The sequence below is a fragment of the Haliotis rubra genome, unplaced genomic scaffold (assembly GCF_003918875.1).
Source record: "Haliotis rubra isolate DU_JTF1 unplaced genomic scaffold, ASM391887v1 Scf290, whole genome shotgun sequence".
NCBI classification, from domain to species: Eukaryota; Metazoa; Mollusca; class Gastropoda; order Lepetellida; family Haliotidae; genus Haliotis; species Haliotis rubra.
In genome coordinates this window covers 766,295-792,883 of record NW_025766958.1, presented here as the reverse complement: position 1 = coordinate 792,883, position 26,589 = coordinate 766,295, and the positions used below count along the sequence as shown (strand labels likewise).

General features: G+C 42.8%; 1 protein-coding gene across 2 annotated transcripts; it reads right to left on the bottom strand.

Moving 5' to 3' along the window:
- Positions 1-607: 607 nt before the first annotated feature.
- LOC124281922 (immunoglobulin superfamily member 10-like) lies at positions 608-20,282 on the bottom strand. 2 transcript variants are annotated; one of them, XM_046717929.1, is made up of 11 exons: positions 20,156-20,282; positions 15,268-15,561; positions 14,215-14,348; positions 12,965-13,190; positions 8,377-8,604; positions 7,857-7,976; positions 6,099-6,229; positions 5,118-5,349; positions 4,176-4,288; positions 3,002-3,236; positions 608-928 (listed from the first exon to the last, which is right to left on the bottom strand). In XM_046717929.1, coding segments are annotated over exons 1-11 (1,785 nt in total). In that variant the 5' UTR covers positions 20,226-20,282; the 3' UTR covers positions 608-926. The 2 variants fall into 2 exon arrangements, with proteins under 2 accessions (XP_046573885.1, XP_046573886.1); XM_046717930.1 differs by having other exon boundaries at positions 14,215-14,333.
- Positions 20,283-26,589: the final 6,307 nt, after the last annotated feature.

Here is a 26,589-nt window from a genome sequence, read left to right as displayed (position 1 = left end):
AGTAACAGTAAAGTCGTTTTCTTTCTTTGAGTAACAGTAACAGTAAAGTCGTTTTCTTTTTCGAGTAACAGTAAAGTCGTTTTTTCTTTCTTTGAGTAACAGTAAAGTCGTTTTCTTTCTTTGAGTAACAGTAAAGTCGTTTTCTTTCTTCGTAACAGTAAAGCCAGTAAAGTCGTTTTCTTTCTTCGAGTAACAGTAAAGTCGTTTTCTTTCTTTGAGTAACAGTAAAGTCGTTTTCTTTCTTCGAACAGTAACAGTAACAGTCGTTTTCTTTCTTCGAGTAACTTCGTTTTCTTTCTTCGAGTAACAGTAAAGTCGTTTTCTTTTTCTTTGAGTAACAGTAAAGTCGTTTTCTTTCTTCGAGTAACAGTAAAGTCGTTTTCTTTCTTTGAGTAACAGTTAAGTCGTTTTCTTTCTTCGAGTAACAGTAAAGTCGTTTTCTTTCTTTGAGTAACAGTTAAGTCGTTTTTCTTTCTTTCTTTGAGTAACAGTAAAGTCGTTTTCTTTCTTTGAGTAACAGTTAAGTCGTTTTTCTTTCTTTGAGTAACAGTAAAGTCGTTTTCTTTCTTGAGTAACGGTAAAGTCGTATTTCTGTTTTGTGTAATAACATAGCTAAATATTTTTGCCAACTTCGACGGTGCAAAACGCGAATGGAATGTCAACATACATATTACTACTTCTATCTTAAACCTGCAGGTGACGATGACCCCCGAGATCCCCTGCTATCCCGAGTGACTCTCCCAACTCTCATGAGTGATTCTTCACTGTCTGTTGTCAAGTCAACTAAAAGGTCGGACACTGAAGCCACCTCAATAATTTGCTTCAGTTCAAGGAAGAAGTGTGTAAATACCAAAGGTGAAGCAGATGTTGCCAGCGTCATCTAAAATTCCTTGATTTGGTTACCAAAGCAGTTACAACACAGTTTCCTCTGAAAGAAAAAAACGATATTTAATACAGTGAGCTCTTATAATGCGCGTGAGTGAGTTGACTGAGTTTAGTTTTATGCTGATTGTAGCAATATTCCAGCAACATTGCGGCGGGGGAATCAGAAATGGGCTTCACACATTGTACCATGTGGGGAATCGAACCCTGGTCTTCGGCGTGACGAGCGAACACTTTAACCGCTGGGCTACCCCACCGCCCCGGGCTCTTATACAAGTGTGCCTGGTAATAGGGAATGATTAAAGTGAAAGTCTGTCTGATGTTTTATGTCAGATTATTAGCAAATCGGAGCCTTAAGTAGCTCTATAATGGTTGGTCTTCGTTGGTCATATCCTTGGCACATATTGCATCAGCTTTGTGCAGAAACATACTGTCCAAGTCATCACTTAGACCATAAAACGATCTTAGCGCTACAACGTACGTCCTACAGGTTTTTAAGGCCTTTAATCCAAACATTATAAAACAACACTTGTATTGGTACCGGTTTTTACAGTACAACCAGAAATTATTGAGAATTTAAAGATTGTAATTTTTTATTTTTTTCGCTCATTACTTACATATTAAATGTGAATATTAGCAGAACATAACTCCAGATTCAAAGACAGGTGAATAGTTAGTATTATGTCAAGTCACCATGGGCAGCAATGCAGCCTTCAATGCGGCGGGGCATACTACTCATCAAAGAAGTTAGAAAGTCGTGGTCCATGCTGTCCCATTATCGGACCACCTCTTCTTTCATTTCAGAAATATTTGTCAGATTTTTCTTATTGACACTTTCCTTCATAAGTCCCCAAACATTTTCTATTGGATTTAGGTCAGGGCTATAGCTTGGCCAATCTAATAATGTCATATTTTGGGTCCGAAACCAGGCCTGTGAATGCTTTGAACGATGTTTTGGGTCGTTGTCCTGCTGGAAAATCCAAAAATTTCCATAGAACACGAGAGCAGATGGAAGTAAATGTCCCTCGAGAATATCTGTGTACCGCTCACTGTTCATATTCCCTTCAAATACACAGAGGGGCGTTGCCCCTAACACAGATATGGCACCCCACACGTTACATTTCGGACTGTACTTTGGGCGCTGATACAAAGGTTTTTCAGTTTGTTTGGTCCAGAATTTCAGTGTATTAGGAAACACCCAAACAGAACTTTCATCTGAGAAAATCACATTGTCCCAGTTAATATTTATATGCTGTAAGCACCAGTTCAACCTTCGCTCCTCATGCTCGGTGATGGAATTCCTCGAATTTTCTGCCAACCCATTGCATGCAGCTCAGTTCTAATTGTCTCCTTACAGACAGCCACAGTTCCTCTATCAATCATATCCAGCCTTAAGTTTTCTAAACTCCTTCGTTTGTTTTTAGAAACAAAAATACCAAGCCGCCTCCTGTCACCGACAGTCAATTTTCTGGGCCTACCTGCGCCTCCCTAGTGCTCAATGCCATATCCATTTGCAATATTTTTCAAAACACGATAAACAGTGGACAAAGGGACCCCTGTTCTACTTGAAATCACTTTAGCTGATCTGATGTCCTTGTTATAATACTCTAAAATCAACTTCCTCTTCTCTAAATCATCCATACTGAGGATCACTGAAACTGTCGTCTGCTAGCATGTAAACAAAGGGGGATAACTCTTCACAAACTACTGAAAAAGGATTAACGGAGTTGTCTCTCTTGAATGAAACCAAGCACTTGATAGCTGGTCAAGGTTGTTCATACTAGAAATCCAATTAAACATATTCCTAAAATTCTCAATAATTTCTGGTCATACTATAGTACAATGGGTGTGACTTTTGAAATTGTTTGGTTTGGTTGTTGTTAAACGCCGCACTCAGCATTATTCCAGCTATATGGCGGTGGTCTGTAAATAATCGACCCGGGACCGGACAATCCGGTGATCAACATCATGGACATCGATCTAAATGGGACACGATGACATGTGTCTACGAGTCTAACCGCCCGATCCCGTTAGTCGCCCCTTACGACAAGCATGGGTTACTGAAGATCAATGCTAACCCGGATCTTAATGGGTCTGAAATTGTATAAACTAAACTTACACTGTCGAACTCGAACCCGTAAGTAACCTTGGTCGTAATCCTGGCCTCTTCCATTAGACCAAACACAGAGGTATTTTCCTTGATCGGAAACCTGGACTCCATCTCTGAATGAATACAAGCTCAAGTAGCTTCCAGTAGTCTCCCAAATAGGGTCAGGGAAACCAAGGGAGATAACTGTCATCCCGAACAAAGACCTTGTTTCGTCGTTGTACCCCTCCTCGATCTCTTTATACCACTGTTAGAGAAACGTATAGTTTGTCAACAAAACCACAAAGTTGATAAAAATACTAACTGAGACCTAAAACACCGATTCATTTGCTTACACAAACATGAATCTAACAATGTTTCTTGGCTGAAAACCATCTATATAGAAACACACCTTCCCCTGGCAAAGGAGTTAACTAACTATTAAAGTAGACTCTTCACTCTTACAAACTGGGCTGGAATAACGAATCTGTACATGTGCGTTGTCCAATCCGAATTGCGAAACGAAATCGATATCCCGTCAACGAACAACATGGCGACCGCCGTAGAAATTCGGTCGACTGCGGTATTTGTAGAGCATGTCTACCTTCAACTGGTTGTCAGCGGATATTTTCCCAATCTTTTCTTGTATTCAATCAAAGTGAGAAAGTCATTTTATTCGCTAGGTAAGACCCGTTGTATCTGATAAGATGTTAATTATCGATTACAAGGTCTTGACAGAGCGCCGCCATTTTGTTCGAAACAGACGCACGCTTTCGTCACCACTCGCCCTTTCCGTAACCTCCAAGCTATTCGGCTTGTCCCCGACTAAACTGAGACGCACGTACAGTTTGATTGGTCAGTAGAAGGAATGTAGGAGTGACATAATTTATAATTCCAGCCTAGTTAGGCAATGATGGAAACTGGACTTTTAAGGTCAGTAAATTCTTTTGGCCTCGGATGATAAGCATCTTGGTAGTGTTGAACGCATTCATAATCAATATTTCTAAAAACAAAATAAGGTGAAACGTGAATAATAAACACAATATTTTAGGGACGTCTGAGTTCCACAAGTAACCTTATTCACTCGAAACTCCTTCTCTTGTACAGTTCCCTGCAACTGAATTTGCAATTGTCAGTTCCTTATTGGACATCATGTATTCTCTGAACTTGTACAAGAAACATAACAGACTAACTATCTCAACACTACCTGTACAGTGGGTGTGTTGTCGCTCTCTGCTCGACATTGTAAGACGCTGTTTTCACCGACAGTGACACTCCTGTTCCCCATGAAAGGAGCTATGACACGTGGACCAATGTTCCCTGTAACACAGAATGAAGACGAGGAGTTGTTGTGGAGGTTGACAATACCAGTTACAGCTTCTCAGTACCATATCCATACATGTTAAACTTTTATATAGTCCATTAAAAACTTGTATAGTTCGACTGCTGTAACAGTCATGACAGGTTCACTCTCCAATGTTGAGGAAGGTGCAAACCATTTTTACATTGGCAATCAAGAATGTTTAACATATGGCCTTCTCCATATTGGTGGGATATTCCAATGCCACCATTGTGCGGAGAAGTGCATTGTAATGTCAGGGTGGCTGCCGTTCTGTCATGGAGAAAAGTGGAAGAAGAAGCTTTAAATATGTTCAAAATGTATGTTGTTTAACGCCGCACATTCACATCACTGTACCCGTGAAGATCCGGGTTAGAATCGGTTTTCAGCAACCCATGCTTGTCGTAAGAGGCGACGAACGGGATCGGGTGGTCAGGCTCGCTGACCTGGTTGACACATGTCATCGTTTCCCAATTGTGTAGATCGACGCTCGTGCTGTTGATTACCGGGTTGTCTGGTCCAGAGTCGATTATTTACAAACCGTCGCCATATAGCTGGAATATTGCTGAGTGCGACGTCAAACAAAACAAAACTACAACACTGTAGGTGTTTATAGTCGCTTTCCATATCTGTGAACACACAAGTTGTTTTTATCCAGAGTGTATTCGTGGCATCATGTTTACAACCCGGTACATGTCATCGTATCCCAGTTGGGTAGATCGATGCTCATGATGTCAGTAACTGGATTGTCTGCTCCAATCCAATATTTACAAAACTTATGACGTCAAAGGGTAGAGTTCTTGTACTCACGAGGCAGGACAGTCAGAGTTGTTTCCTCCCGGGCACCTGACTGCACGACGTAGCACAAATACGTCCCAGCATGCTCCATACTGACGTCATCTAACTGAAGTATATTCAGATGGTTCATCTCGTCACGTGACCACGTCTCCCCTGACCCGACGAGGCGGTATGGGATGTAGTCGATGAGAAGAGCATGTCTGATGTCACACACGGGCACGCTGGTGTCTGGCTTCACTAACCACTGAAAACACAAAAACGGTGGGTTTTTCTATTTTAAGATTTGTGTTGATTGCCCCTACTCTTCTTAAAGGCCTTAAGTTTGTGAGTGAGTGAGTTGGGTTTTACGCCGCATTTAGCAATATTTCAGAAATATCACGACGGGGGACACCAGAAATGAGCTTCACACATAGTACCCATGTGGGGAATCGAACCCGGGTCTTCGGTGTGACGAGCAAACGCTTTAACCACTAGGCTACCCCATCCCACCGCCCCATCCGTTATGAGGGTAACTGAGAGTAGGTTCACACCGTATTCAGCGTCAACCCAGCAGTATCATGCCTGGGAGCATCGGCAATTGGCTTCAATGACATTCTACCAATGTTGAGGATTGAACCGGGGTTTGGCGTGACGAGCGAGAGCTTCAACCTCTACGCTTCCCCTGAAACCAAGTGTATCGGACCGTTGTTTCAGAATGAGTGTGTGACTGAGATGGGTTTTACGCCGCTTTTAGCAATATTCCAGCATTATCACGACGGGGGACCCCAGAAATGAGCTTCACACATTGTACCCATGTGTGGAATCAAACCTGGGCCTCCGGCGTGACGAGCGAACGCTTTAACCACTAGGCTACGCCAGGTTATTTCGAAATGATGACTTTGCCTCAGCAAATGTTGCATTTTGAATTTGAAGGTTTACTCCATACGTATCTGAGGTCCAGTGAACCAAACTTACACCATTACTTAGACCACTCCATTTCCAAAGCATACGTACTGCAAACAAGGGTTTTGTTTCTCCTCTGACATGGCAGTATATGGACACGCTGTCTCCTTCCTGTACCGTCACACGCCGAGGGGTCAAGGACACGATTCCAGACAGTGACTTGCTAGCCTCGTTCTCGTTTCCTTGTAATGTGAAAGAAGGAAACACTGAAATGGGAACTGTCAGCCCCCTAGTAATTTTGATTTAAGTCTCTTGTTCAAATTTCATGCCGTGCCGTATTTAACAATTCTCTAGCGTTTATCTTCAAATATGCGGGGACTATATCACTTTCAAAATTGGCATTTAATCAACTTTAACTAAGCTGAAATTCGGATATATCTGTGAAAAGAGTTTCATTTCCATCACATTGACATGGGCCTACAAAAATCGAGGAGCCAAAATCGAAATATTACCATACATATAAACAAAAACGGTTTAGTAGGATATAGATAAGCGATATTATTTGGACCTACGCCCCATTGTTCATGTTATCTTATGAATAATTCTTTAAAACTTGAATACATTTTCAATTTACGGAATATTTTCGAATCTATGACAAGCGGAGGGGCGTAATTCTCAACAAAATGTCGTAGCACTTTGTCCTACCAGCCACTTGTGTCATATCACATTGTCCTGCTCTTACACATTATATACACCTGTGCATTAATTAAGCACCACCCTATTTTGAAAATAAGATGTGATGCTACAGAAAAGTTAGGGTATAGCCATCAATTTAATCAACCTGTAGTTAAAGAAGCTTTATCCACTGACAGTTTTACAAATACCATAACCTTTTCTATTCTTTATGAAAGAATATGTTGATGAAAATGTGATGGGACTGAATTTTTACCCAAAATAACTATTCCTCTCCTGCTCAGACTACACAATTAAATTAAGTTTGGACTAAAAATAACAATTCTGTTATATACCAAGATGACATCAAGTAAACTTTAATTATGCATAATCAGGAAGAACCCGAATGTCAAAGATTCAGACCTTTTTCAAACAATTCAGATTGCTAATTGACAAAAACTGAAAAAGGTCACATTGATAAGATTTGGAATAATTTTTTTTATGATTTTAAGTTTCTTGTAATGAATAAACACTTCTCCTTACAGGATACTGATAAATGCAGCTAATACCTGTTTGTTTTGTTTGTAAAACAACTTTTACTGCATTTTAAAATTTTCCTTTTTTTTTATTTTGACTGTAACTTTTCCTAAATCTTAGTTTACAAAATTTCATCCATCCACAATAAATGACGAATGTACAGGCCACACAAAAATCAATTATTACTTTCACTTTTCAACATAAGGTAACTTGTTTTAGGACAGAAAAACACCTGTTTTTAATATAGGCAATTATCCTAATTAAAATACATGGTAATTTCAATGATGTTTTCGGTTTTGAAATGTTAAATGCTTGCTCTATCAAATTATAAAGGTTATTTTTTGGAAAGAGTTTTAGAATTTCATTTCAGACAAAATCAATTGGAAAAAAAGGGTGGTGCTTATTTTATGCACAGATCTATAAATTGCACTTTGACACTTATATGCCTACAGGAAGGCATGGCATGCTTCCCTTTTCGCGAACACCTGGTGTCATCAGTAATTTTCAGGGATTCATTCATGTTATGTACCTCACTATATTGCCTACAACGACCAATTGAATCTGTTTCTGAGACTCGTTATTCTCTGGCTTTGACGTTCTGTATTCTTGATTTTAGATGTCTACGTGACCTTACCTTGTCACATTAAAACACATACTTACCGTTTTCTTGAAAGGTCACGGTGGCTTGACCATACATAATAGTACTTCCTGTTTTGTTCTGTACCAAACAATTATACTGTCCACCTTCACGGGCGGATAACCAGTGACCTTGCACAAGAGCTGAAAGTTACATAAAAAGCAATGAACTTTATCTTAAACTTTACAGCTCTTTTTAAAACACGGTAATTTCATTGTCAATATTATGGTCATTTCTAACACCAAATTTGACACCTTTGTCGGGAAAAATTGTCTTTCTACATAGAACCTATCTCGCTACTGTGGTAACAAAAATAAGATCCATTTGAACTAATGAAGGAAGATTAGTTCCAAAGTGTGTAAAAATATAAATTAAATAATTGACAGGGAAAACTAGTTCTAAGCTATACGTTTCTTTGTAGCTTTTTCTGGATTATTTTGTAAGGTTCGTTTAAGATACAGTTTGTACTGTCAATGTTTCCTTGTCATTCTCAGTCACTGAACCTTGCCACTGAACTAAAACTAAGGACAACATTATTCTTACGACTGATAGTCATGGTGCTGCTTATTTCTTCTACACAAGCATCAACGACCCTTGACTGATTGAGGTGATGGAACACGAACACTTTCGGGTCAATAGGTTGGCCTTCCTTCTCCCACTGGAGGTAATACCCCACGTCAAGGGGCACCCGAGCTACACACGTGAGGGTGAAATTTGGTGCGCTGGTTGAAACTGATAAATCTTCAAGCTCTTCTACAAAGGCTGGTAGACCTGTGAAATACATTGAAGTTAAAAAGGTTGGTGAAATATTGATGGCTTCTATAGCTCATAAGATCCTGTAGTAACAACAGAGGTTTGTAGCGAACTATATGAACCGGCCAAGTCTTCTATAGTTCAGATATCCGAACATCCCCGAGGCATTCCCTGATCATACAATCTCCGCGTTGCAGCTCAGATTGGGCCTTTTAGCAATATTCCAGCAATATCATGGCGGGGGATACCAGACGCTTCACACATTATACCCATGTGGGGAATCGAATCGTGATGGACGCTTTAACTCTCCCACCGCCGAGTAAAAACATTGATAGGATATGTCTGAGCACTGATTAATAATTAGTAACGTTTGTTCCCCCTCCCTCTCCCTTTGGGGCGTTTGAACTAACATGGTCTCTTGTGGAACATTGCCATGACATCAGTCTATGTATTGCAATACAAGAACTGGCCCCACGTCACTATTAACTACAGACTTGGGTCTAACGCCTCTCTGAAATATATTTTTCAGCGCGACAGCTGTCTGTGAAAGAAAATCCCAAAGTGACAGGCATGGCTGTTCTTCGGTTGGTGATGTGACTGAGGTGAAATTTGCATCAGAAATATTGCATCCATGATCTTCAACTGAACACAGTATGTTGCTGGTAGATCGAAGTTCATTACCACCCGGATTTGGGATTCAAATATAAACTGAAAATTAGAGAAACGGAATAACTGCAGATATTAGCCAACAGACTGTAAAATGTTGAGTTTGCAGTTTACCAGGAAACATTCAACTAGTATTATATTTGGTTGAAGCGACTCGATGATACTGACACTGAAATAAACCGTGAAGATCCGGGTTAGAACTGATCGCCAGCAACCCATGCTTGTCGTAAGAGACGACCATTCTAAGATGCCTAGCGGTTAGAACAATCGAAAAAAAAATACATTATCAAACAATATAGGTATAGTTTTTTGATGACGTAACAATTGAATGACGTTAACCCGTCACTGCGCCATTCTAGTGTGCCCCCTCGTAATCGAACCATTTTACATTACGTCACAATGTAAGCGACGTCACGATGCATGTCAGTTGTCATCGCCTCGTACGGCCTCCTACAGTAAACTACACCGTTGCATCCAGTTTCTTGGTTTGCTGTTGCTTCACGCAGCTAACATCACTGGTGGAAACATTACGTTTATGTTTTACGACGGTTAAAATGTGTCATTTCGACTCACAAGTTTTCAGCGACACGGTAACGTTCGCAATGTTTACATTCCCACAATGCAATCGTGGAATGTCGCTTGACTACTCAGCTTCCTCTGGATGTACTGATCTAAACTTACGCTGGTAGTAGAAATGCAACGTTCATATTGCCCCATATGGTTTACGTTAATGACAGATGTAATTAATATAATTCAGAGAAGATATTTAATCCGAACGTAAACCGTCATCAAACTGTTATCATTTGTTTTTTTCTGGTAACGTTCGTCTTAACGTAGGGGGCAGACACATCAATAGAACAGCGCACCAGTTAGCCCTGTGCGAGGATTCTTAATTTAGGTCACCGACACCGTCGTTTGTTTTCTGCCTTAAATTAATCGTAATTATCTTTAGAAAGTATTAAATTTGGCATCTTAGAAAAGAAATACAGTTCGCTCTACCACCATGTATAGTGTAATAAAGCACACTTTCGCCCTGAGCTATTATAACGTTAAAGCACTCGGACGCAAGCGTCCTCGTACTTTAACTATAATAGTTCAGGGCGAAAATGTGTTTTATTACACTATACATGGTGGTAAACGAACTATATTTTTAAATAGGATCGGGTTGTCAGGCTCACTGACACATTTTATCGTATCCCAATTGCGTAAAACGATTCTCATGACTTCAATCACTGGATTGTCTGGTCGAATATTTACCGACCGAGTTCATATAGCAGGGCCTAGATTTTCGAAGCTCTCTTAGCGCTAAGATAGTCGTAAGTGCCATACATGAACAGAAACCTACGACCATCTTAGCGCTAAGAGGGCTCTTCGAAAATCTAGGCCCTGGAATATTGCTGAATGTATCGTTAAAGAACAAACTAACGAACGACAATTAAATATCTTTGTGATTAACCAAACAATCCATGAAGATCCGGGTTAGAATTAATCTTCAGCACAATATGCTTGTCGTGAGAGACAAACAGGATTGGGTGGCCAGGCTCGCTGTCTTGGTCAACACATGTCATCGTATCTCAATTGTGTAGATCAATTGTCATGACGTTGATCACTGGATTGTCTGTTCCAGACTCGCTTATTTACAGACCGCCGTCATATAGCTGGAATATTGCTGATTGGGAAAGAATAAACAAACAAACAAAAGAACCAAACACTATTCTTACCTGATTGAGGTTGCACTTGCACAATAGTACTGTTGTAACCATAACCGAAGGTATTGGCAGCAAGACAAACGATTTTCCCATTGTGAGCCCTTGTCACGTTCGGTAGTCGCAGAACATCGTCGTTTTGTGCCGTACTCTCTAGGACGACGTAGGACTTGGAGTGCACGGACAAGATGCTGGTTGGGTCGTAACGGGAGGTGCTGTTAGCCGGTACCTCCAACAGCCACTGATGGAACATGAACATGGATTATGGAACATGCAACATGGATGAATTCTCGGTTATCCAGCGTCACATATATCAAGTGTTAAGGATAAATACCTACCTACCCCATCGCTCCTATATCTGTGTGTATCGTGCGTGCGTGCGTGCGTGCGTGCGTGCGTGCGTGTGTGTGTGTTTGTGTGTTTAGGCTAGTGCTGAAAGCGTTCTCTCTTCACGCTGAAGACCCGGGTCCAATTCCCCACATGCGTACAATGTGAGACGCCAATGTCAGGTGTCCCCGCCGTGATATTCCTGGAATATTGCTAAAGTGACGTAAAAACATACGCACTCGCTCACTCACTCACTCACTCATATATCAAAGCACATAACTCGCTCACGTGAGCGATTTGATTGAACGTATGTTTTAAGTCGTTCTATTCGACCCGTGCTCAAAAAGAAGTTGTGAATGGGTGTACATGATAATAGCATGACGATATATTACACTGGTAGACTGGATTTCGCCAAGTATAATGTACAAAATTATCATATTAGGATAAAAAGAAACTGACATACAAAAGAGTGAGTGAGTGAGTTTAGTTTTACGCCGCCTTTAGCAATATTTCAGCAATATCACGGCGGGGGACACCAGAAATGGGCTTCACACATTTTACCCATGTGGGGACTCGAACCCGAGTTCGAGCGAATACTTTAACCACCAGGCTACCCCGCCGACCCTACAAAAGAGAGTAACGACGGGGGTATATTTTCACTTGTAAGCCACAATAATTTCAAAATATTTACATTGTGTTTAGGAAAATGATCCCTAAGCACCAGACGTGTACTTTCTTTTGTACTTTACTTTTCTTTCTTTTAATGGCAACACCCTCGTAAATTTTACACTGCACAAGAATAAAAGGGATAAATGTTTCACTGTGTAGGTTTCACTTGGAGTGGGAAATGGATTTCACAGATTGTACCCATGAGGGGAATCGAACCCGGGACTTCGGTGTGACGGACGAACACTTTAACCACTTACCCCCACTGGTTTCATCTGGAATTTGTATATGACTGCAGAGGCAAGATGTGTGGACAGGAGAGACAAATTGTTGAATACATGTTTACGTTGGCTGTTATTGATATTACAGCATCATCGCGGTTGGTTTGTTTGTTGTTTAACGCCGACCTCGGCAATATTCCAGCTATATGGCGGCGGTCTGTAAATATTCGAGTCTGGACCAGACAATCCGGTGATCAACAGCATGTGCATCGTTAGAATATTGATCTTCAATAACCCATGCTTGTCGTAAGAGGCGACTAACGGGATCGGGTGGTCAGGCTCGCTGACTTGGTTGACACATGTCATCGGTTCCCAATTGCGCGGATCGATGCTCATGCTGTTGATCACTGGATTGTCTGGTCCAGACTCGAATATTTACCGACCGAGTTCATAAAGCTGGGATATTGCTGAATGTATCGTTAAAGAACAAACTAACGAACGACAATTAAATATCTTTGTGATTAACCAAACAATCCATGAAGATCCGGGTTAGAATTAATCTTCAGCACAATATGCTTGTCGTGAGAGACAAATCAGGATTGGGTGGCCAGGCTCGCTGTCTTGGTTGACACATGTCATCGTATCTCAATTGTGTAGATCAATTGTCATGAGGTTGATCACTGGATTGTCTGTTCCAGACTCGCTTATTTACAGACCGCCGTCATATAGCTGGAATATTGCTGATTGGGAAAGAATAAACAAACAAACAAAAGAACCAAACACTATTCCTACCTGATTGAGGTTGCACTTGCACAATAGTACTGTTGTAACCATAGCCGAAGGTATTGGCAGCAAGACAAACGATTTTCCCATCGTGAGCCCTTGTCACGTTCGGCAGCCGCAGAACGTCGTCGTTTTGTGCCGTACTCTCTAGGACGACGTAGGACTTGGAGTGCACGGACAAGATGCTGGTTGGGTCGTAACGGGAGGTGCTGTTAGCCGGTACCTCCAACAGCCACTGATGGAATATGAACATGGATTATGGAACATGCAACATGGATGAACTCTCGGTTATCCAGCGTAACATATGTCAGGTGTTAAGGATAAATACCTACCCCCATCGCTCCTATATCAAAGCGGGGAGGTGGGGTAGTCTAGTGCTGAAAGCGTTCTCTCTTCACGCTGAAGACCTGGGTTCAATTCCCCACATTCCCCACAAGCATGGGTTACCGAAGACCAATTCTAACCCGGATCTTCACGGGTCAGCTAGATTAGGCATCCCACATACAACCCACGGGTATCGAACGCAGTCTTGACGTGAAGATCAATGCTTTCACCACTGGGCTACCCGACCCAGAAAGGAAAAGAGGAACATTGTTTGTCAGTGTTGTTATTGGCGATATCGCCGTTGTTATAACACTTTTGTAGAAGGTTCTCTAATTGAAATACCCGTGAAGGTCCGGGTTAGAATATTGATCTTCAATAACCCATGCTTGTCGTAAGAGGCGACTAACGGGATCGGGTGGTCAGGCTCGCTGACTTGGTTGACACATGTCATCGGTTCCCAATTGCGCGGATCGATGCTCATGCTGTTGATCACCGGATTGTCTGGTCCAGACTCGATTATTTGCAGACCGCCGCCTATAGCTGAAATATTGCTGGGTGCGGCGTAAAACTAAACTCACTCACTCACCCATTCTCTAATTGAAAAAAACCCCATGATATTCAGCAGCTGATTGGATCATTAGAGTGAGTGAGTGGGTTAGGTTTTACATCTCATAATCATGATAATGTTCCAGCAATATCACGCCGAAGACTCGGGTTCGATTCCCCACAAGGATTCAATATGTGAAGCCGATTTCTGGTGTCCCCCGCCGTGGGATAGTGCTGGAATATTGCTCCCTCACTCACTCAGCTACTCGCCCAACCTTTCTCTCACTCACTCACTCACTCACGCACGCACTCCAACTCACCCAAACACGGGTGAGACGACAAGGCACATACACGCCCAGCGTATGTTAACTCACCATCACTTATCCTACCTGGATATGGGAGTTGAAGTCGGACTTGTAGTTACACTTGAACACTGCCGTGTCTCCGCACCTGACCTGAAGTTTGGGTGGTTCCACCGTGATAGCCCTGGGCTGCAGGGGCTGGGAGTCTGTCAGGTAACAGCCTACATCTTTACTATGGAACTCTCACACAGTAAACACCGACATGTTTAATAGTTTAACACAGTACTCAAAATACTCACCATCATAGTTTTCACCATTCATAAACTGAACCTGATTTCAGAGATTTCAGATGATGAACAGAATTTCAACCATACATTGGGATATAGTACATTTCCATACGAGGACGGGGGAACGTTTTAGTCACGAATCATCTCGGTACAAGTGACCGTAGGATTCAAATTATAATTGCTGATTTATTTCCCTAGAAAACGGACATTCTTGTACAGTTCCGAATGTAAATACTAATGTCTGTTCCACGATATTTTGTTGTGAGTATGTTCTCGTACCTACGTGTCCTGTGTTCTCTGAAACCACGTTAAGTATCTGATTTATTCATCTTGAAAACGAAAACTCTTGAAACTGAACAGTTCCGAATGTAAATAAAAATGTCTGTTCCACGACATTTTGCTGTGAGTATTTTCTGGTACCTACGTGTACTGTGTTTTGTCTGAACACATGTTAAATATCTGATTTATTTCCCTAAACAATCTCCATACTGTGCAGTTCCGAATGTAAATACTAATGTCTGTTCCATGATATTTTGTTGTATGTTCTATTCCCTACGCTGTACTATGTTCTCTGAACACATGTTAAACTTCTTATTTATTTACCTAAAAAACGAAAAATCTCGAAACTGTACAGTTCCGAATACAAATAATAATGTTTGTTCCACGATATTTTGTTGCATGTTCTGATACCTAAGTTGTACTGTGTTCTCTGAACACGTGTTCAATGTATGATTTATTTACCTAGAAAACGAAAATTCTCGAAACTGTACAGTTCCTATTGTACATACTAATGTCTGTTTCCATATTGTGTTGTTCTCTGAACACATGGCATGTATCAATATGAGACTCTTACCAACCACGGAGACTGTGTACGTCTTGGTGATTTTTCCATATCTGTTGACGGCGCTACAGATGTAATCTCCGGAGTCCAGAGAGTCCAGATCCCGGATGGTCAACACGTTGTGATTCAACCCATCGCGCAAACGAATTTTTTTCCTATCTCCCACCACCTCCTCGTCATACCGATACCACGTGACTTCAGCGGGTGGATTGGCGGACACGGAACAGCGCAGGCGCAGAATGGCACCCTTCCGGCTGATGCTGGTTCTTGTTTCGCTGCCATGAAGAAACTCAGGCGGTTCATGACCTGTGAGAGAATGAATCAAACATACGTACAAAATCGAACACACGTACAGTCGGAAAACATGAAAGCATATAATAGTATATGTTTTCTTTCCCAGGTCTCTTCGCAACCGTTATTGCACTGTAGGTGAAAATGAGAATAAGTACTGATGATGCCTTACTTGTTTCCCTGAGTAAATTTACATAAGGTCGTACGTAAGGTCGTTAACAATACGCCACAGTATGCATGTTGCCCTATTTTGCATTACCTAACCCATCCCAGAACAATACGAAAGCAATCTGGAATTACTTCTGTCAGCATTGGACATCATTCATAATTGAGTGTAGAGCAGCCTAATTCGTAGTGTGAGTGAGTGAGTTCAGTTTTAAGCCGCTTTCAGCATTATTTCAACTTTATTTCATCAGGGCGGGGGTACACAAGAAGTGACTGATGTGCTGATGACATAATGTCTCCAGCAACGGTGACATCATGGGAATCGCAGACGTTCTGTAGTGGTGGCTTGACATCAACGACGGTGAGAGCTGATGTCAACCTTCTATGATTGTTGGTGGTGGCACAAGTGTCTTGACATCAGCAACGGTGACCATGTGTGGTCTCGCACACGTTCACAAGTACTTGACATCAACGACGGTGACCTTGTGGTCTTGCACACGTTCTGTGAACACAAGTATCTTGACATCAACGACGGTGACCCTGTAGTCTTGCACACATTCTGTGATGGCAGCACAAGTATCTTGACATCAACAACGGTGACCGTGTGGTTTTGCACACGTTTTGTGGTGGTGTCACAAGTAACTGAACATCAACGACGGTGACCGTGTGGTCTCGCACACGTTCTGTGGTGGCAGCACAAGTATCTTGACATCAACGACGGTGACCGTGTGGTCTCGCACACGTTTTGTGGTGGTGGCACAAGTATCTTGACATCAACGACGGTGACCGTGTGGTCTTGCACACGTTCTGTGGTGGTGGCACAAGTATCTTGACATCAACGACGGTGACCGTGTGGTTTTGCACGCGTTTTGTGGTGGTGTCACAAGTAACTGAACATCAACGACGGTGACCTTGTGTATTTTCGCACATGTTCTGTGGTGGCAGCACAAGTATCTTGACATCAACGACGGTGACCGTGTGGTCTCGCACACGTTTTGTGGTGGTGGCACAAGTATCTTGACATCAACGACGGTGACCGTGTGGTCTTGCACACGTTCTGTGGTGGTGGCACAAGTATCTTGACATCAACGACGGTGACCTTGTGGAAACGCATACGTTCTGTGGTGGTGGCACAAATTAGCTTGACTTCAACAACGGTGACTGTGTAGACTCGCTCACGTTCTGTGGTGGCACAAATTAGCTTGACTTCAACAACGGTGACTGTGTAGACCCGCTCACGTTCTGTGGTGGTGTCAAATTAACTGAACATCAACGACGGTGACCTTGTGGTTTCGCACACGTTCTGTGGTGGCAGCACAAGTATCTTGACATTCAACAACGGTGACTGTGACCGTGTGGTCTCACACGTTCTGGTGGTGGCACAAATTAGCTTGACTTCATCTTGACATGAACGACGCTGACCGTGACTGGTCTTGCACACACGTTCTGTGGTGGTGGCACAAGCTTGATCTTGACATCAACGACGGTGACCTTGTGGACATTAGCTTGACTTCGCAACGGTGACTGTACGTTCTGTGGTGGTGGCACAAATTAAGCTTGACTTCAACAACGGTGACTGTGTAGACCCGCTCACGTTCTGTGGTGGCACAAATTTAGCTTGACTTCAACAACGGTGACTGTGTGTAGACTCGCTCACGTTCTGTGGTGGCACAAATTAGCTTGACTTCAACAACGGTGACTGTGTAGACTCGCTCACGTTCTGTGGTGGCACAAATTAGCTTGACTTCAACAACGGTGACTGTGTAGACCCGCTCACGTTCTGTGGTGGCACAAATTAGCTTGACTTCAACAACGGTGACTGTGTAGACTCGCTCACGTTCTGTGGTGGCACAAATTAGCTTGACTTCAACAACGGTGACTGTGTAGACCCGCTCACGTTCTGTGGTGGCACAAATTAGCTTGACTTCAACAACGGTGACTGTGTAGACTCGCTCACGTTCTGTGGTGGCACAAATTAGCTTGACTTCAACAACGGTGACTGTGTAGACTCGCTCACGTTCTGTGGTGGCACAAATTAGCTTGACTTCAACAACGGTGACTGTGTAGACTCGCTCACGTTCTGTGGTGGCACACATGGCACAAATTAGCTCACGTTCTGTGACTTTAGCTTGACAACGGTGACTGTGTAGACCCGCTCACGTTCTGTGGTGGCACAAATTAGCTTGACTTCAACAACGGTGACTGTGTAGACCCGCTCACGTTCTGTGGTGGCACAAATTAGCTTGACTTCAACAACGGTGACTGTGTAGACCCGCTCACGTTCTGTGGTGGCACAAATTAGCTTGACTTCAACAACGGTGACTGTGTAGACTCGCTCACGTTCTGTGATACGTTCTGCGACCGTGATATGTTTTCTCGCCCATTGTAGCCTACTATGATTTCAGGAGCACTAGGGGGCAGTTCAATGATCATATTTTACGGAGAAAAGCAAACAACAAATATTTAGAGCTGCACAAACCAAAGCACCACGTCGATAAGAAACGGCAACTATCTATTTGAATTCCTAACAGTCATTAACACGGAACAAAATGCCATTTCCACTGTGTTTTGCGACTGGAACCTGGTACAGTCGACCCGCAGCTGGCAAAAGCACAACCCATTGACCCAACCGCCCAATCCTGTCGTTGTTATTGACTGCATGGAATACGCAGATCCGTGGGCTAAAACGCGAAGTCGTGAGTTCAAGTTTGTTCAGCAGTTGTTTGGGCAACACAGACGTTTGTTCAGCATGTCAAGCTATATGTCAACTCAAGGCATAGCTCAGACACAGCGTCAGAGCAAATGATATTGTTTTACGCCGCACACAGCAACATTCAAGGAGCACCAGTACGACCAGTCGGGATTCAGAAATCCAGTAATTAATATAATGAGAGAAGATCACTTGGGTACGATAACATTCTAACTACATCTTAAAATAATAATAATAATAATAGTCCATTTATATTGCGCATTTATCCATGCACATTGCATGCTCAAAGCGCTGACATATTACCCCTGGTCAACGAGTACAGAACACTCCGTTTGGAGAATACTACCGGTCGCCTGTCAGGCTCTCAAGGTTCAAATTCAGACTACCATCATATCATACCAGGTACCCAGTTTTACTGCTGGGTGGACAGAGGCAAGTTTGAACAAACTCACTTGCCTAAGGTGAGACCACATGTATGACATATGCTTCGTTGTGGGGAAGGACTGAAGTCCTAGAAACTCTCAGGAGTCAAGCTGCCAAACACGGTTACCCATTCGAGGACTGTCCGCGACCACCGTTGCTTAAAGTCAACTGATTGTGACCTGTGCTCTACGCGCAGGACCGCACACCACACCACACACATGCTTTTTAGATATTACTAATAGCCCATTTAAATATGTACTTGTTGTCAATATATGCGTGAGAACAAAACTCTGTTCCACTGGAGATATCGCTTGTCTGCGATCAAACGATATCTCCAAGGAGATATCGCTTTGACAGTAGAGTTTGTACAATGCTCTGACGTCATCAATTACATGAGATCAAATGCTTTGACGTCATCAATTACATGACTCACAATGCTATGACGTCATAAACTTGTGTCGTCTGATATCAAATATATCAACTCGAGTTGATAAAGTTACAAATATCCGAGGCTTGGGTGAGATTCTCTATGTATAAAGGGTTCCTAACTAAGAGGGAAATAGTTGATACGTGTTAATTCAATGTTACAACTACAAGGCGTACAGTTCTTTCCTACGAAGGGATGAGCCAAACAACTGTTTTTGACCAACAGCACACGTTTTTTCAGAGTGAGTGAGTGAGTTTAGTGTTATGCCGCACTCAGCAATATTCCAGCTATATGGCGGCGGTCTGTAAATATAGTCGAGTCTGGACCAGACCATCCAGTGATCAACAGCATGATCATCGATCTGCGCAATTGGGAACCGATGACACGTGTCAACCAAGTCAGCGAGCCTGACCACCCGATCCCGTTAGTCGCCTCTTACGACAAGCCTAATCGCCTTTTGTGGCCACCATGGGTTGCTGAAGACCTTTTCTACCCCTGATGTTCACGGGTTCTTTTTTTCATCAGATGACACGTGCAGGTTTTTTAGGTTGTTTATAAAAAAAATACTGAAGACAAATGACTTTTATCGTCATTTTCCAGATTATCTTCTGTCATTGTTACAGCCGTCCGCACAAATAGTGATACGGTCTTGTATCAAGGATGCAATTAAAGCTCCCATCAGCTCCAAGCAAAAGGAACTCTACAAAAGCATCATTCTGGTGTTTTTTGTTTTGCATTCTAAATCAGTCACTCACACCACACACGAGTCCCAAAACCATCAAACAGACCCTGGAATCATGAGTACTAATTTGGGGGTTATCTGCCACCTGAATTGCATGCCCGTAATACAAATTCAATAAATTAAATAAAGACCAAGCACGTACCTTTTTGTAAAACTCCAGAAACTCCCCAAGAAGACAAAATTACATATATAACAACAGCACGCAGGTCCATTTCACAGGCAGGCGAGGGCGAATTGAAGTCGTCATTCGCCAAAATGCGTCTCGTTCAACTGAGGACATTTGACCTGATTGGGGCACTTACCACACAGGAAATGGTGACTTCATGTTATAATGTTCGAGCTAACTGCGTGTCACGCTGAATATCTCACCAACACTCAGTGTGCTTCGTGGGGAACGTGTTAGTTTTTGTCGCCATTGTCGACCATTGTTTGGGTTATTTGTGGCTGAGGTTGAGCTCCGGTGTGTGTGGCGGTAGAGAAAGTGACTACAATTATTCAAATCGTTTGAAGTGATATAACATGGGAACGGATATAGTCGAGCGAATGTCAAACGGACTGATGGCACGAATCTGACTGGCTTGATTGAAATTTGCAAGATACGTTTGGAGGAATGTCTGGTTGAAAGCTTTATGTGCTTTATGTGTTTACGGAAGGACAGGTGGCCCACTGGTTGAAGCATTCACTCGTCACGGCGAAGGACCGGGTTCGATTCTTCACATGGGTACAATGTGTGAAACCCATTTCTCGTGTCCCCGCCGTGATATTGCTCGAATATTGCTAAAAGCGACGTAAGGCTATACCCACTCACTAACGTGTATACGAGAGGTCAGGTAGTCCAGTTGTTCAAGCGTTCGCTCGTCACGGCCAAGGGCCGGGTTCGATTCCTCACATGGGTACAATGTGTGAAACCCATTTCTCGTGTCCCCCGCCGGTGATATTGCTGGAATATTGCTAAAAGCGACGTAAAACTATACTCACTCACGTGTATACGGGAGGTCAGGCAGCCCAGTGGTTAAAGCGTTCACTCGTCACGCCAAGGACCGGGTTCGATTCCTCACATGGGTACAATGTGTGAAACCCATTTCTCGTGTCCCCCGCCGGTGATATTGCTGGAATATTGCTAAAAGCGACGTAAAACTATACTCAGTCACGTGTATACGGGAGGTCAGGTGCCAGGTACACCCCACAGACAGTATACCAGCGCTGAGCTGACAGCCCAGTCTTCTCCCCTTATACCGACCGCCTTGAGACAGGGTAACAACAACTACCACATTTTAACACTTTTAGTATGATGTGGCCAGGTGATACACCGCCGACCTTCCGCTGTCCGGACAGACGTTCTATCCAGTGTATCCACTACATCACGTATACGGTCTCCTTTTGTTAAGTCTAAAATGAGTTTAAAGAAACCTCTTGCTATCTGCGCAAGCGGTCGCGATGGTCTGATTTGACGGGCATGCAACATGTGACTGTTACGCCTTTCTCGAGTACCGAGGCATTTCGCGATACAGTGTAAGCCATTTGGTGATATATTCCATTTGGTTCAGGGCCGAGTTGCGCAAGGTTATCTTAGCGTTAAGGTGATCGTAACTCCCGTATGTTAACAAAGGCTTATTGCTAACATCGCTTTGTACAACGGGACCCTGTACCCTGGACCACATGGTTAGAATTGGTCTTCAGCAACCCATTGTGGAGGAATGGTGGTCAAACAGTTGAAGTGTTTGCTTGTCATGCAGGTTCAATTTCCCAAATCAGTAAAATGTGTTAAGCTCATCCTCTGTCATACTGAACCCGTGAAGATCCGGGTTAGAATTGATCTTCAGTAACCCATGCTTGTCGTAAGAGGCGACTAACGGGATCGGGCGGTCAGACTCGCTGACTTGGTTGTCATCGTCATCGTATCCCAAGAGTATAGACCGATGCTACCGACGTCAGTCACTGGATTGTCGAGTCCAGACTCGATTGTTTACAGACCGCCGCCATATAGCTGGAAGATTATTGAGTCCGACAGACGAGAACACCAAATACAGGAGTGAGTGAGTGAGTGAGTTGGGTTTTACGCCGCTTTTAGCAATGTTACAGCAATATCACGGCGGGGGACACCAGAAATGGGCGTCACACATTGTACCCATATGGGGAATTGAACCCGGGCCTTCGGCGTGACGAGCGAACGCTTTAACCACTAGGCTACCCCACCGCCCCCAAATACAGGAACCACCGTTCATTAAGATGAAGATAATATCGTGTATTTCGCGATAAACGGGTCACAAAAATCCCTGCTGTGATGAAACGTGAGATGTGTATCACACTTTCACATGTCCCCGACCCGATGGTGGTACTTTGTAACTTAAATGAACAAGAACTTTTTTAAACGCCAGTTTCTTTTGTGGGGATATCACATTCAGTCTAAACTAATGGCGTTTACCTTTCGAGGAGGTGTCAACGCTTGTAATTTGATACCACGTTACAAGACGCGTTGTCTTTGAGGGACCGTTTATAAATTATATACTAGGAGGTTGACGATGATTTTAATGGAGGAGCATGTACAATGTGGATTCACACACACACACACACACACACACACACACACACACACACACACACACACACACACACACACACCTAAATTTATGTGCAAAGTAAGTGAGCTCTGTTGTTGTCAGATGAATTTTGTTTAGTTATGATTATACGTATTAACAAGTGCGTAACTTTACGGACACAATCACTCAGTCATTATGTGGTTCTTGTATATACCGAAGATGTATGTTAAGTGATAGCTATTGTTGAAGTGTTTGTGTATGGGGTCCTAACCGCACAGATGTTTTATTGCAGATAAAGACTTAAGATGTGGTGACAACCGAAGCAGCTGGAGAAGGTACAAACAGGATATATAGATATGCACTTGTTTTTTTACCTGTCACAATAAGACATACCTACTTCATTAAAGCCACAAACCCACACCCCTCTCCCTTTAACCCTTTAAAAAAAGTTAAACCGTAATCCTGTCATATGTGATAACTAAGAGGTTTTTCCGAAAAGCTACCGTATCGACTGTTTCTAAAAATATGCTCGTGTTTCCATTATAGAATCAAACTAAAAACTTCGAATGAATTAATGCAACGTTGCCATTAATACGCACGAACTACGATATGAAATATTGCGACTCAAACTAGAAACGACAGCATCGAGGATTATTACTGCAACAACATTTCTATCTGTTTCAAATCATCGCCATTCGCTTTGCTTGGTTTAGCCAATAACTGCAGTAGTCGCTATAACCATGGATTGCAGGGAAGTGGCAACGAATCATTAGTCTGTTATTGCACTAATAGGATAATATTTAGGTATTTGCTGTCTCAATATCAACCCCACCTCCAGAAGAATGTGCAAATACTGTACGGTTGTGCCGTAAATGAATCAAGAGAGAAGTACCGAAAGTGAATATTAAAAAGACAACAACTACTACTTCGTTTTTATTTATAATGTTGTTTGAAAACTTGGTTATAGAAAAGTCGTCGAAGACCTCCTCGGCATCCAGCGCGTCTTCGTCTACGACCTCGGCTACCCCGGATCTTCGCCTAGGACCTCGGCTACCCCGGATCTTCGTCTAGGACCTCGGCTACCCCCGGATCTTCGTCTAGTACCTCGGCTACCCCGGATCTTCGTCTAGGACCTCGGCTACCCCGGATCTTCGTCTAGGACCACGGTTACCCCCGGATCTTCGTTTGGGACTTCGGCTACCCCGGATCTTCGTCTAGGACCACGGTTTCGTTTAGGACCCTACGGATCTTTTGTTTAGGACTTCCCCGGTTACCCCCGGATCTTCGTCTAGGACGTCGGACCTTGGTTACCCCCGGATCTTCGTTTAGGACCTCGGCTACCCCGGATCTTCGTTTAGGACTTCGGTTACACCCGGATCTTCGTCTAGGACCTCGGATACCCCCGGATCTTCGTCTAGGACCTCGGCAATCCCGGATCTTCGTTTAGGACGTCGGTTACCCCCGGATCTTCGTCTAGGACCTCGGCAATCCCCGGATCTTCGTCTAGGACCTCGGCAATCCCCGGATCTTCGTCTAGGACCTCGGTAACCCCCGAATCTTCGTCTAGACCTCGGCACTCAAGAGATCTTCGTGGACCCCCTGGTGCATAGACTTCTCTCGCTGGTGAGTATAATGTTAACTTAAATTAATATTGCACATCGCTTGATACACACACGTACTTTGAACATGCACACACGCATTATTTTCGCAGTTACATCAGCAACACAAACAACAACATCAACAGCAACATCGACAACAACGCCGGTAACAACAGTAACTAGCACATCAACGTTAACTTCAAGGATCCTGTGGGCGAGCTGTCTAAGGTGTCAGGCTGGTGATCCAGCGACCTTCAGGTGCCGGGATCGAGTCCACCTGTGACCCGGTGTAAAAAACCTTGGAGTCAACTGTTTGTGCTGACTTTTTCAGTGTTGTCACAACCCCTAGTGTACAGTACACAAACCTGTTCTCTTACAAGAACCCACGAATCCGTTGGTAAATGACCAGATGGTGGCCACATGAATACGTGCAAACACCTACAGCAACGTGCTGCACGTAAACTTGGACAAAGTACTGTGACTATGTGTCCCAGTCCACCCAGCTGTGAATGGATACTTCGTAAGGATGGGAAAGCCACCATTATCTTGGTGTGCCTAGTGATCCCCAGGGAGTTGAGATTGATAATACGAAGTGCCGCTGTGAGCAGCCAAGCCGGAACTCGGCGCTATGAAAATAGATTATTACTATAATAATAATAACATTTTATTTGTCCCAACATCGGATGACGATGACAGCTGAAATGAAATTGATATTATTGGTTACGTTAAAGAATAAAATTGAAAGTAGGAAAGGGGAAGTATAATTTCATTGCTTACCTTTGAAATGATTTGTTTAGGAGTGGGTCCGTTCTCAACTAGTTGATCAGAGATACTACAAATTGGCCTCGGGTCCACTTCTGTTTTCTTCTTCCGTGATAAATTTAAAATTATTCGTTCTAAATTATGGATTTTTTCTTCTCTTGTTTTAGATTTTTCTTGCTCCTTCGACTGAACAATTTTTTGCCAAATGTGTAGTGATTTGTTTAGAGACATAATAGAGAATGAGACTTGTGTGCGGGTGTTGTATCTTATAACATGAAGAATGTCACGTGTAGATTACAGTACCGGGATTGCCATGAAGCGTCCGATATTAGAATACGATAAACAAAGTCATTGTGATGCATTTAGGTAAATGGAGTCCAGTCCGAGTCGACGAGGGACGAAGATTAATGATTGAATATAAACGTACATGTCACGAACTTGTGATAAAAGGTGATAACATGGGTTTGACCGTTGGTAGGTAGGACGCTGACCTGTAACTTACATGTATGCAATCCACTACATGTTATACTCTTTCATTCACTCCAAAGAGAAAGCGTAAACTCGGTTGAACTGAGAAATTTATGGAATTGTCTGGGGGACACCAGAAATAGGCTTCATACATTGTGCCCATGTGGGGAATCGAACTCGGGTCTTCGGCATGACGAGCAAACGCTTTAACCACTAGGCTTCCCCGCCGCCCCATTCCACTAATAGACAGGAATCTACATGTGAACAGGAACTCGTTTTGCTATTTTGGAGGAGGACAAGAACTTTAGACTGTAAACCTCTGTAATTGCAAGAAGCAAGGTGTTGTGCTGAGAGGGTAGGCAAACCCGGAAGACGTTGATGGTATATAATTGTTTAATCTTCTAATTATGAATATCTATCGATTTTTTTGATTTTTTACTGATTATATAAATAAAAGAGACTTGATACAATTATTCCATGCCTCGTGTCGTATGTTAGGCCACATAAACATAATTTCTTGTTTCTCATTACCGCCCGACCATAAAATTTGGTCAGACACTAATTTTTTATCTTTTGCACTGGTAAATTTGCGTGTATAAACCCGGCAGACTTCTGAAATCCGTCTCAGCTTCCGGCATTCCAAGTTTTCGACTATCTATTGTATAGAAAATCTGAAAAAATAAATAAATAAATGAAAATAAAATCAGCCCTTCCCATCCATTTTTTAAAGAAAAAAGTGATGAGAAACAAGAAATTTATTTTATGTGGCCTTAATACAATGGAATCTCCGACGATTGCCACATGTAGTTGTTGCAATTTTTGGGAGGACACCCTTACCACCGCCACCATATACCTGCGCGTCCGGGAATAGCGTCCCTCTTATCTATCATATGAGTAAATATCGATAGATACGAGGGTCACAAGCGTGAAGGCGTTTCGTAAACTCCATAGGTTTGACACGTAGTGATACGGGGTAATGTGAGCTACTATACTATACTACTCACAATTTGATAGGGAACATGGGAAGTTTGAGTGAGTGAGTGAGTGAGTTTAGTTTTACGCAGCTTTTAGCAATATTCCAGCAATATCACGGCGAGGGACACCACAAATGGGCTTCACACATTGTACCCGGTGGAGTCTACTAATGCCTACAGTGAATAATGCCTACAGTGTTAAATAAACAACTTTATTACCCACGTGGTCAACGT

Bases quoted from the DNA above. Each gene is read 5' to 3' on its own strand.
- LOC124281922 (XM_046717929.1), bottom strand. From the start codon at position 20,225: ATGGACCTGCGTGCTGTTGTTATATATGTAATTTTGTCTTCTTGGGGA. The intron at 13,191-14,214 runs GTAGGATAAGTG...ATATTCCATCAG, and splicing joins ACTTCAACTCCCATATCCAG to TGGCTGTTGGAGGTACCGGC. The intron at 3,237-4,175 runs GTAGTGTTGAGA...TTTCTCTAACAG, and splicing joins ACAACACACCCACTGTACAG to TGGTATAAAGAGATCGAGGA.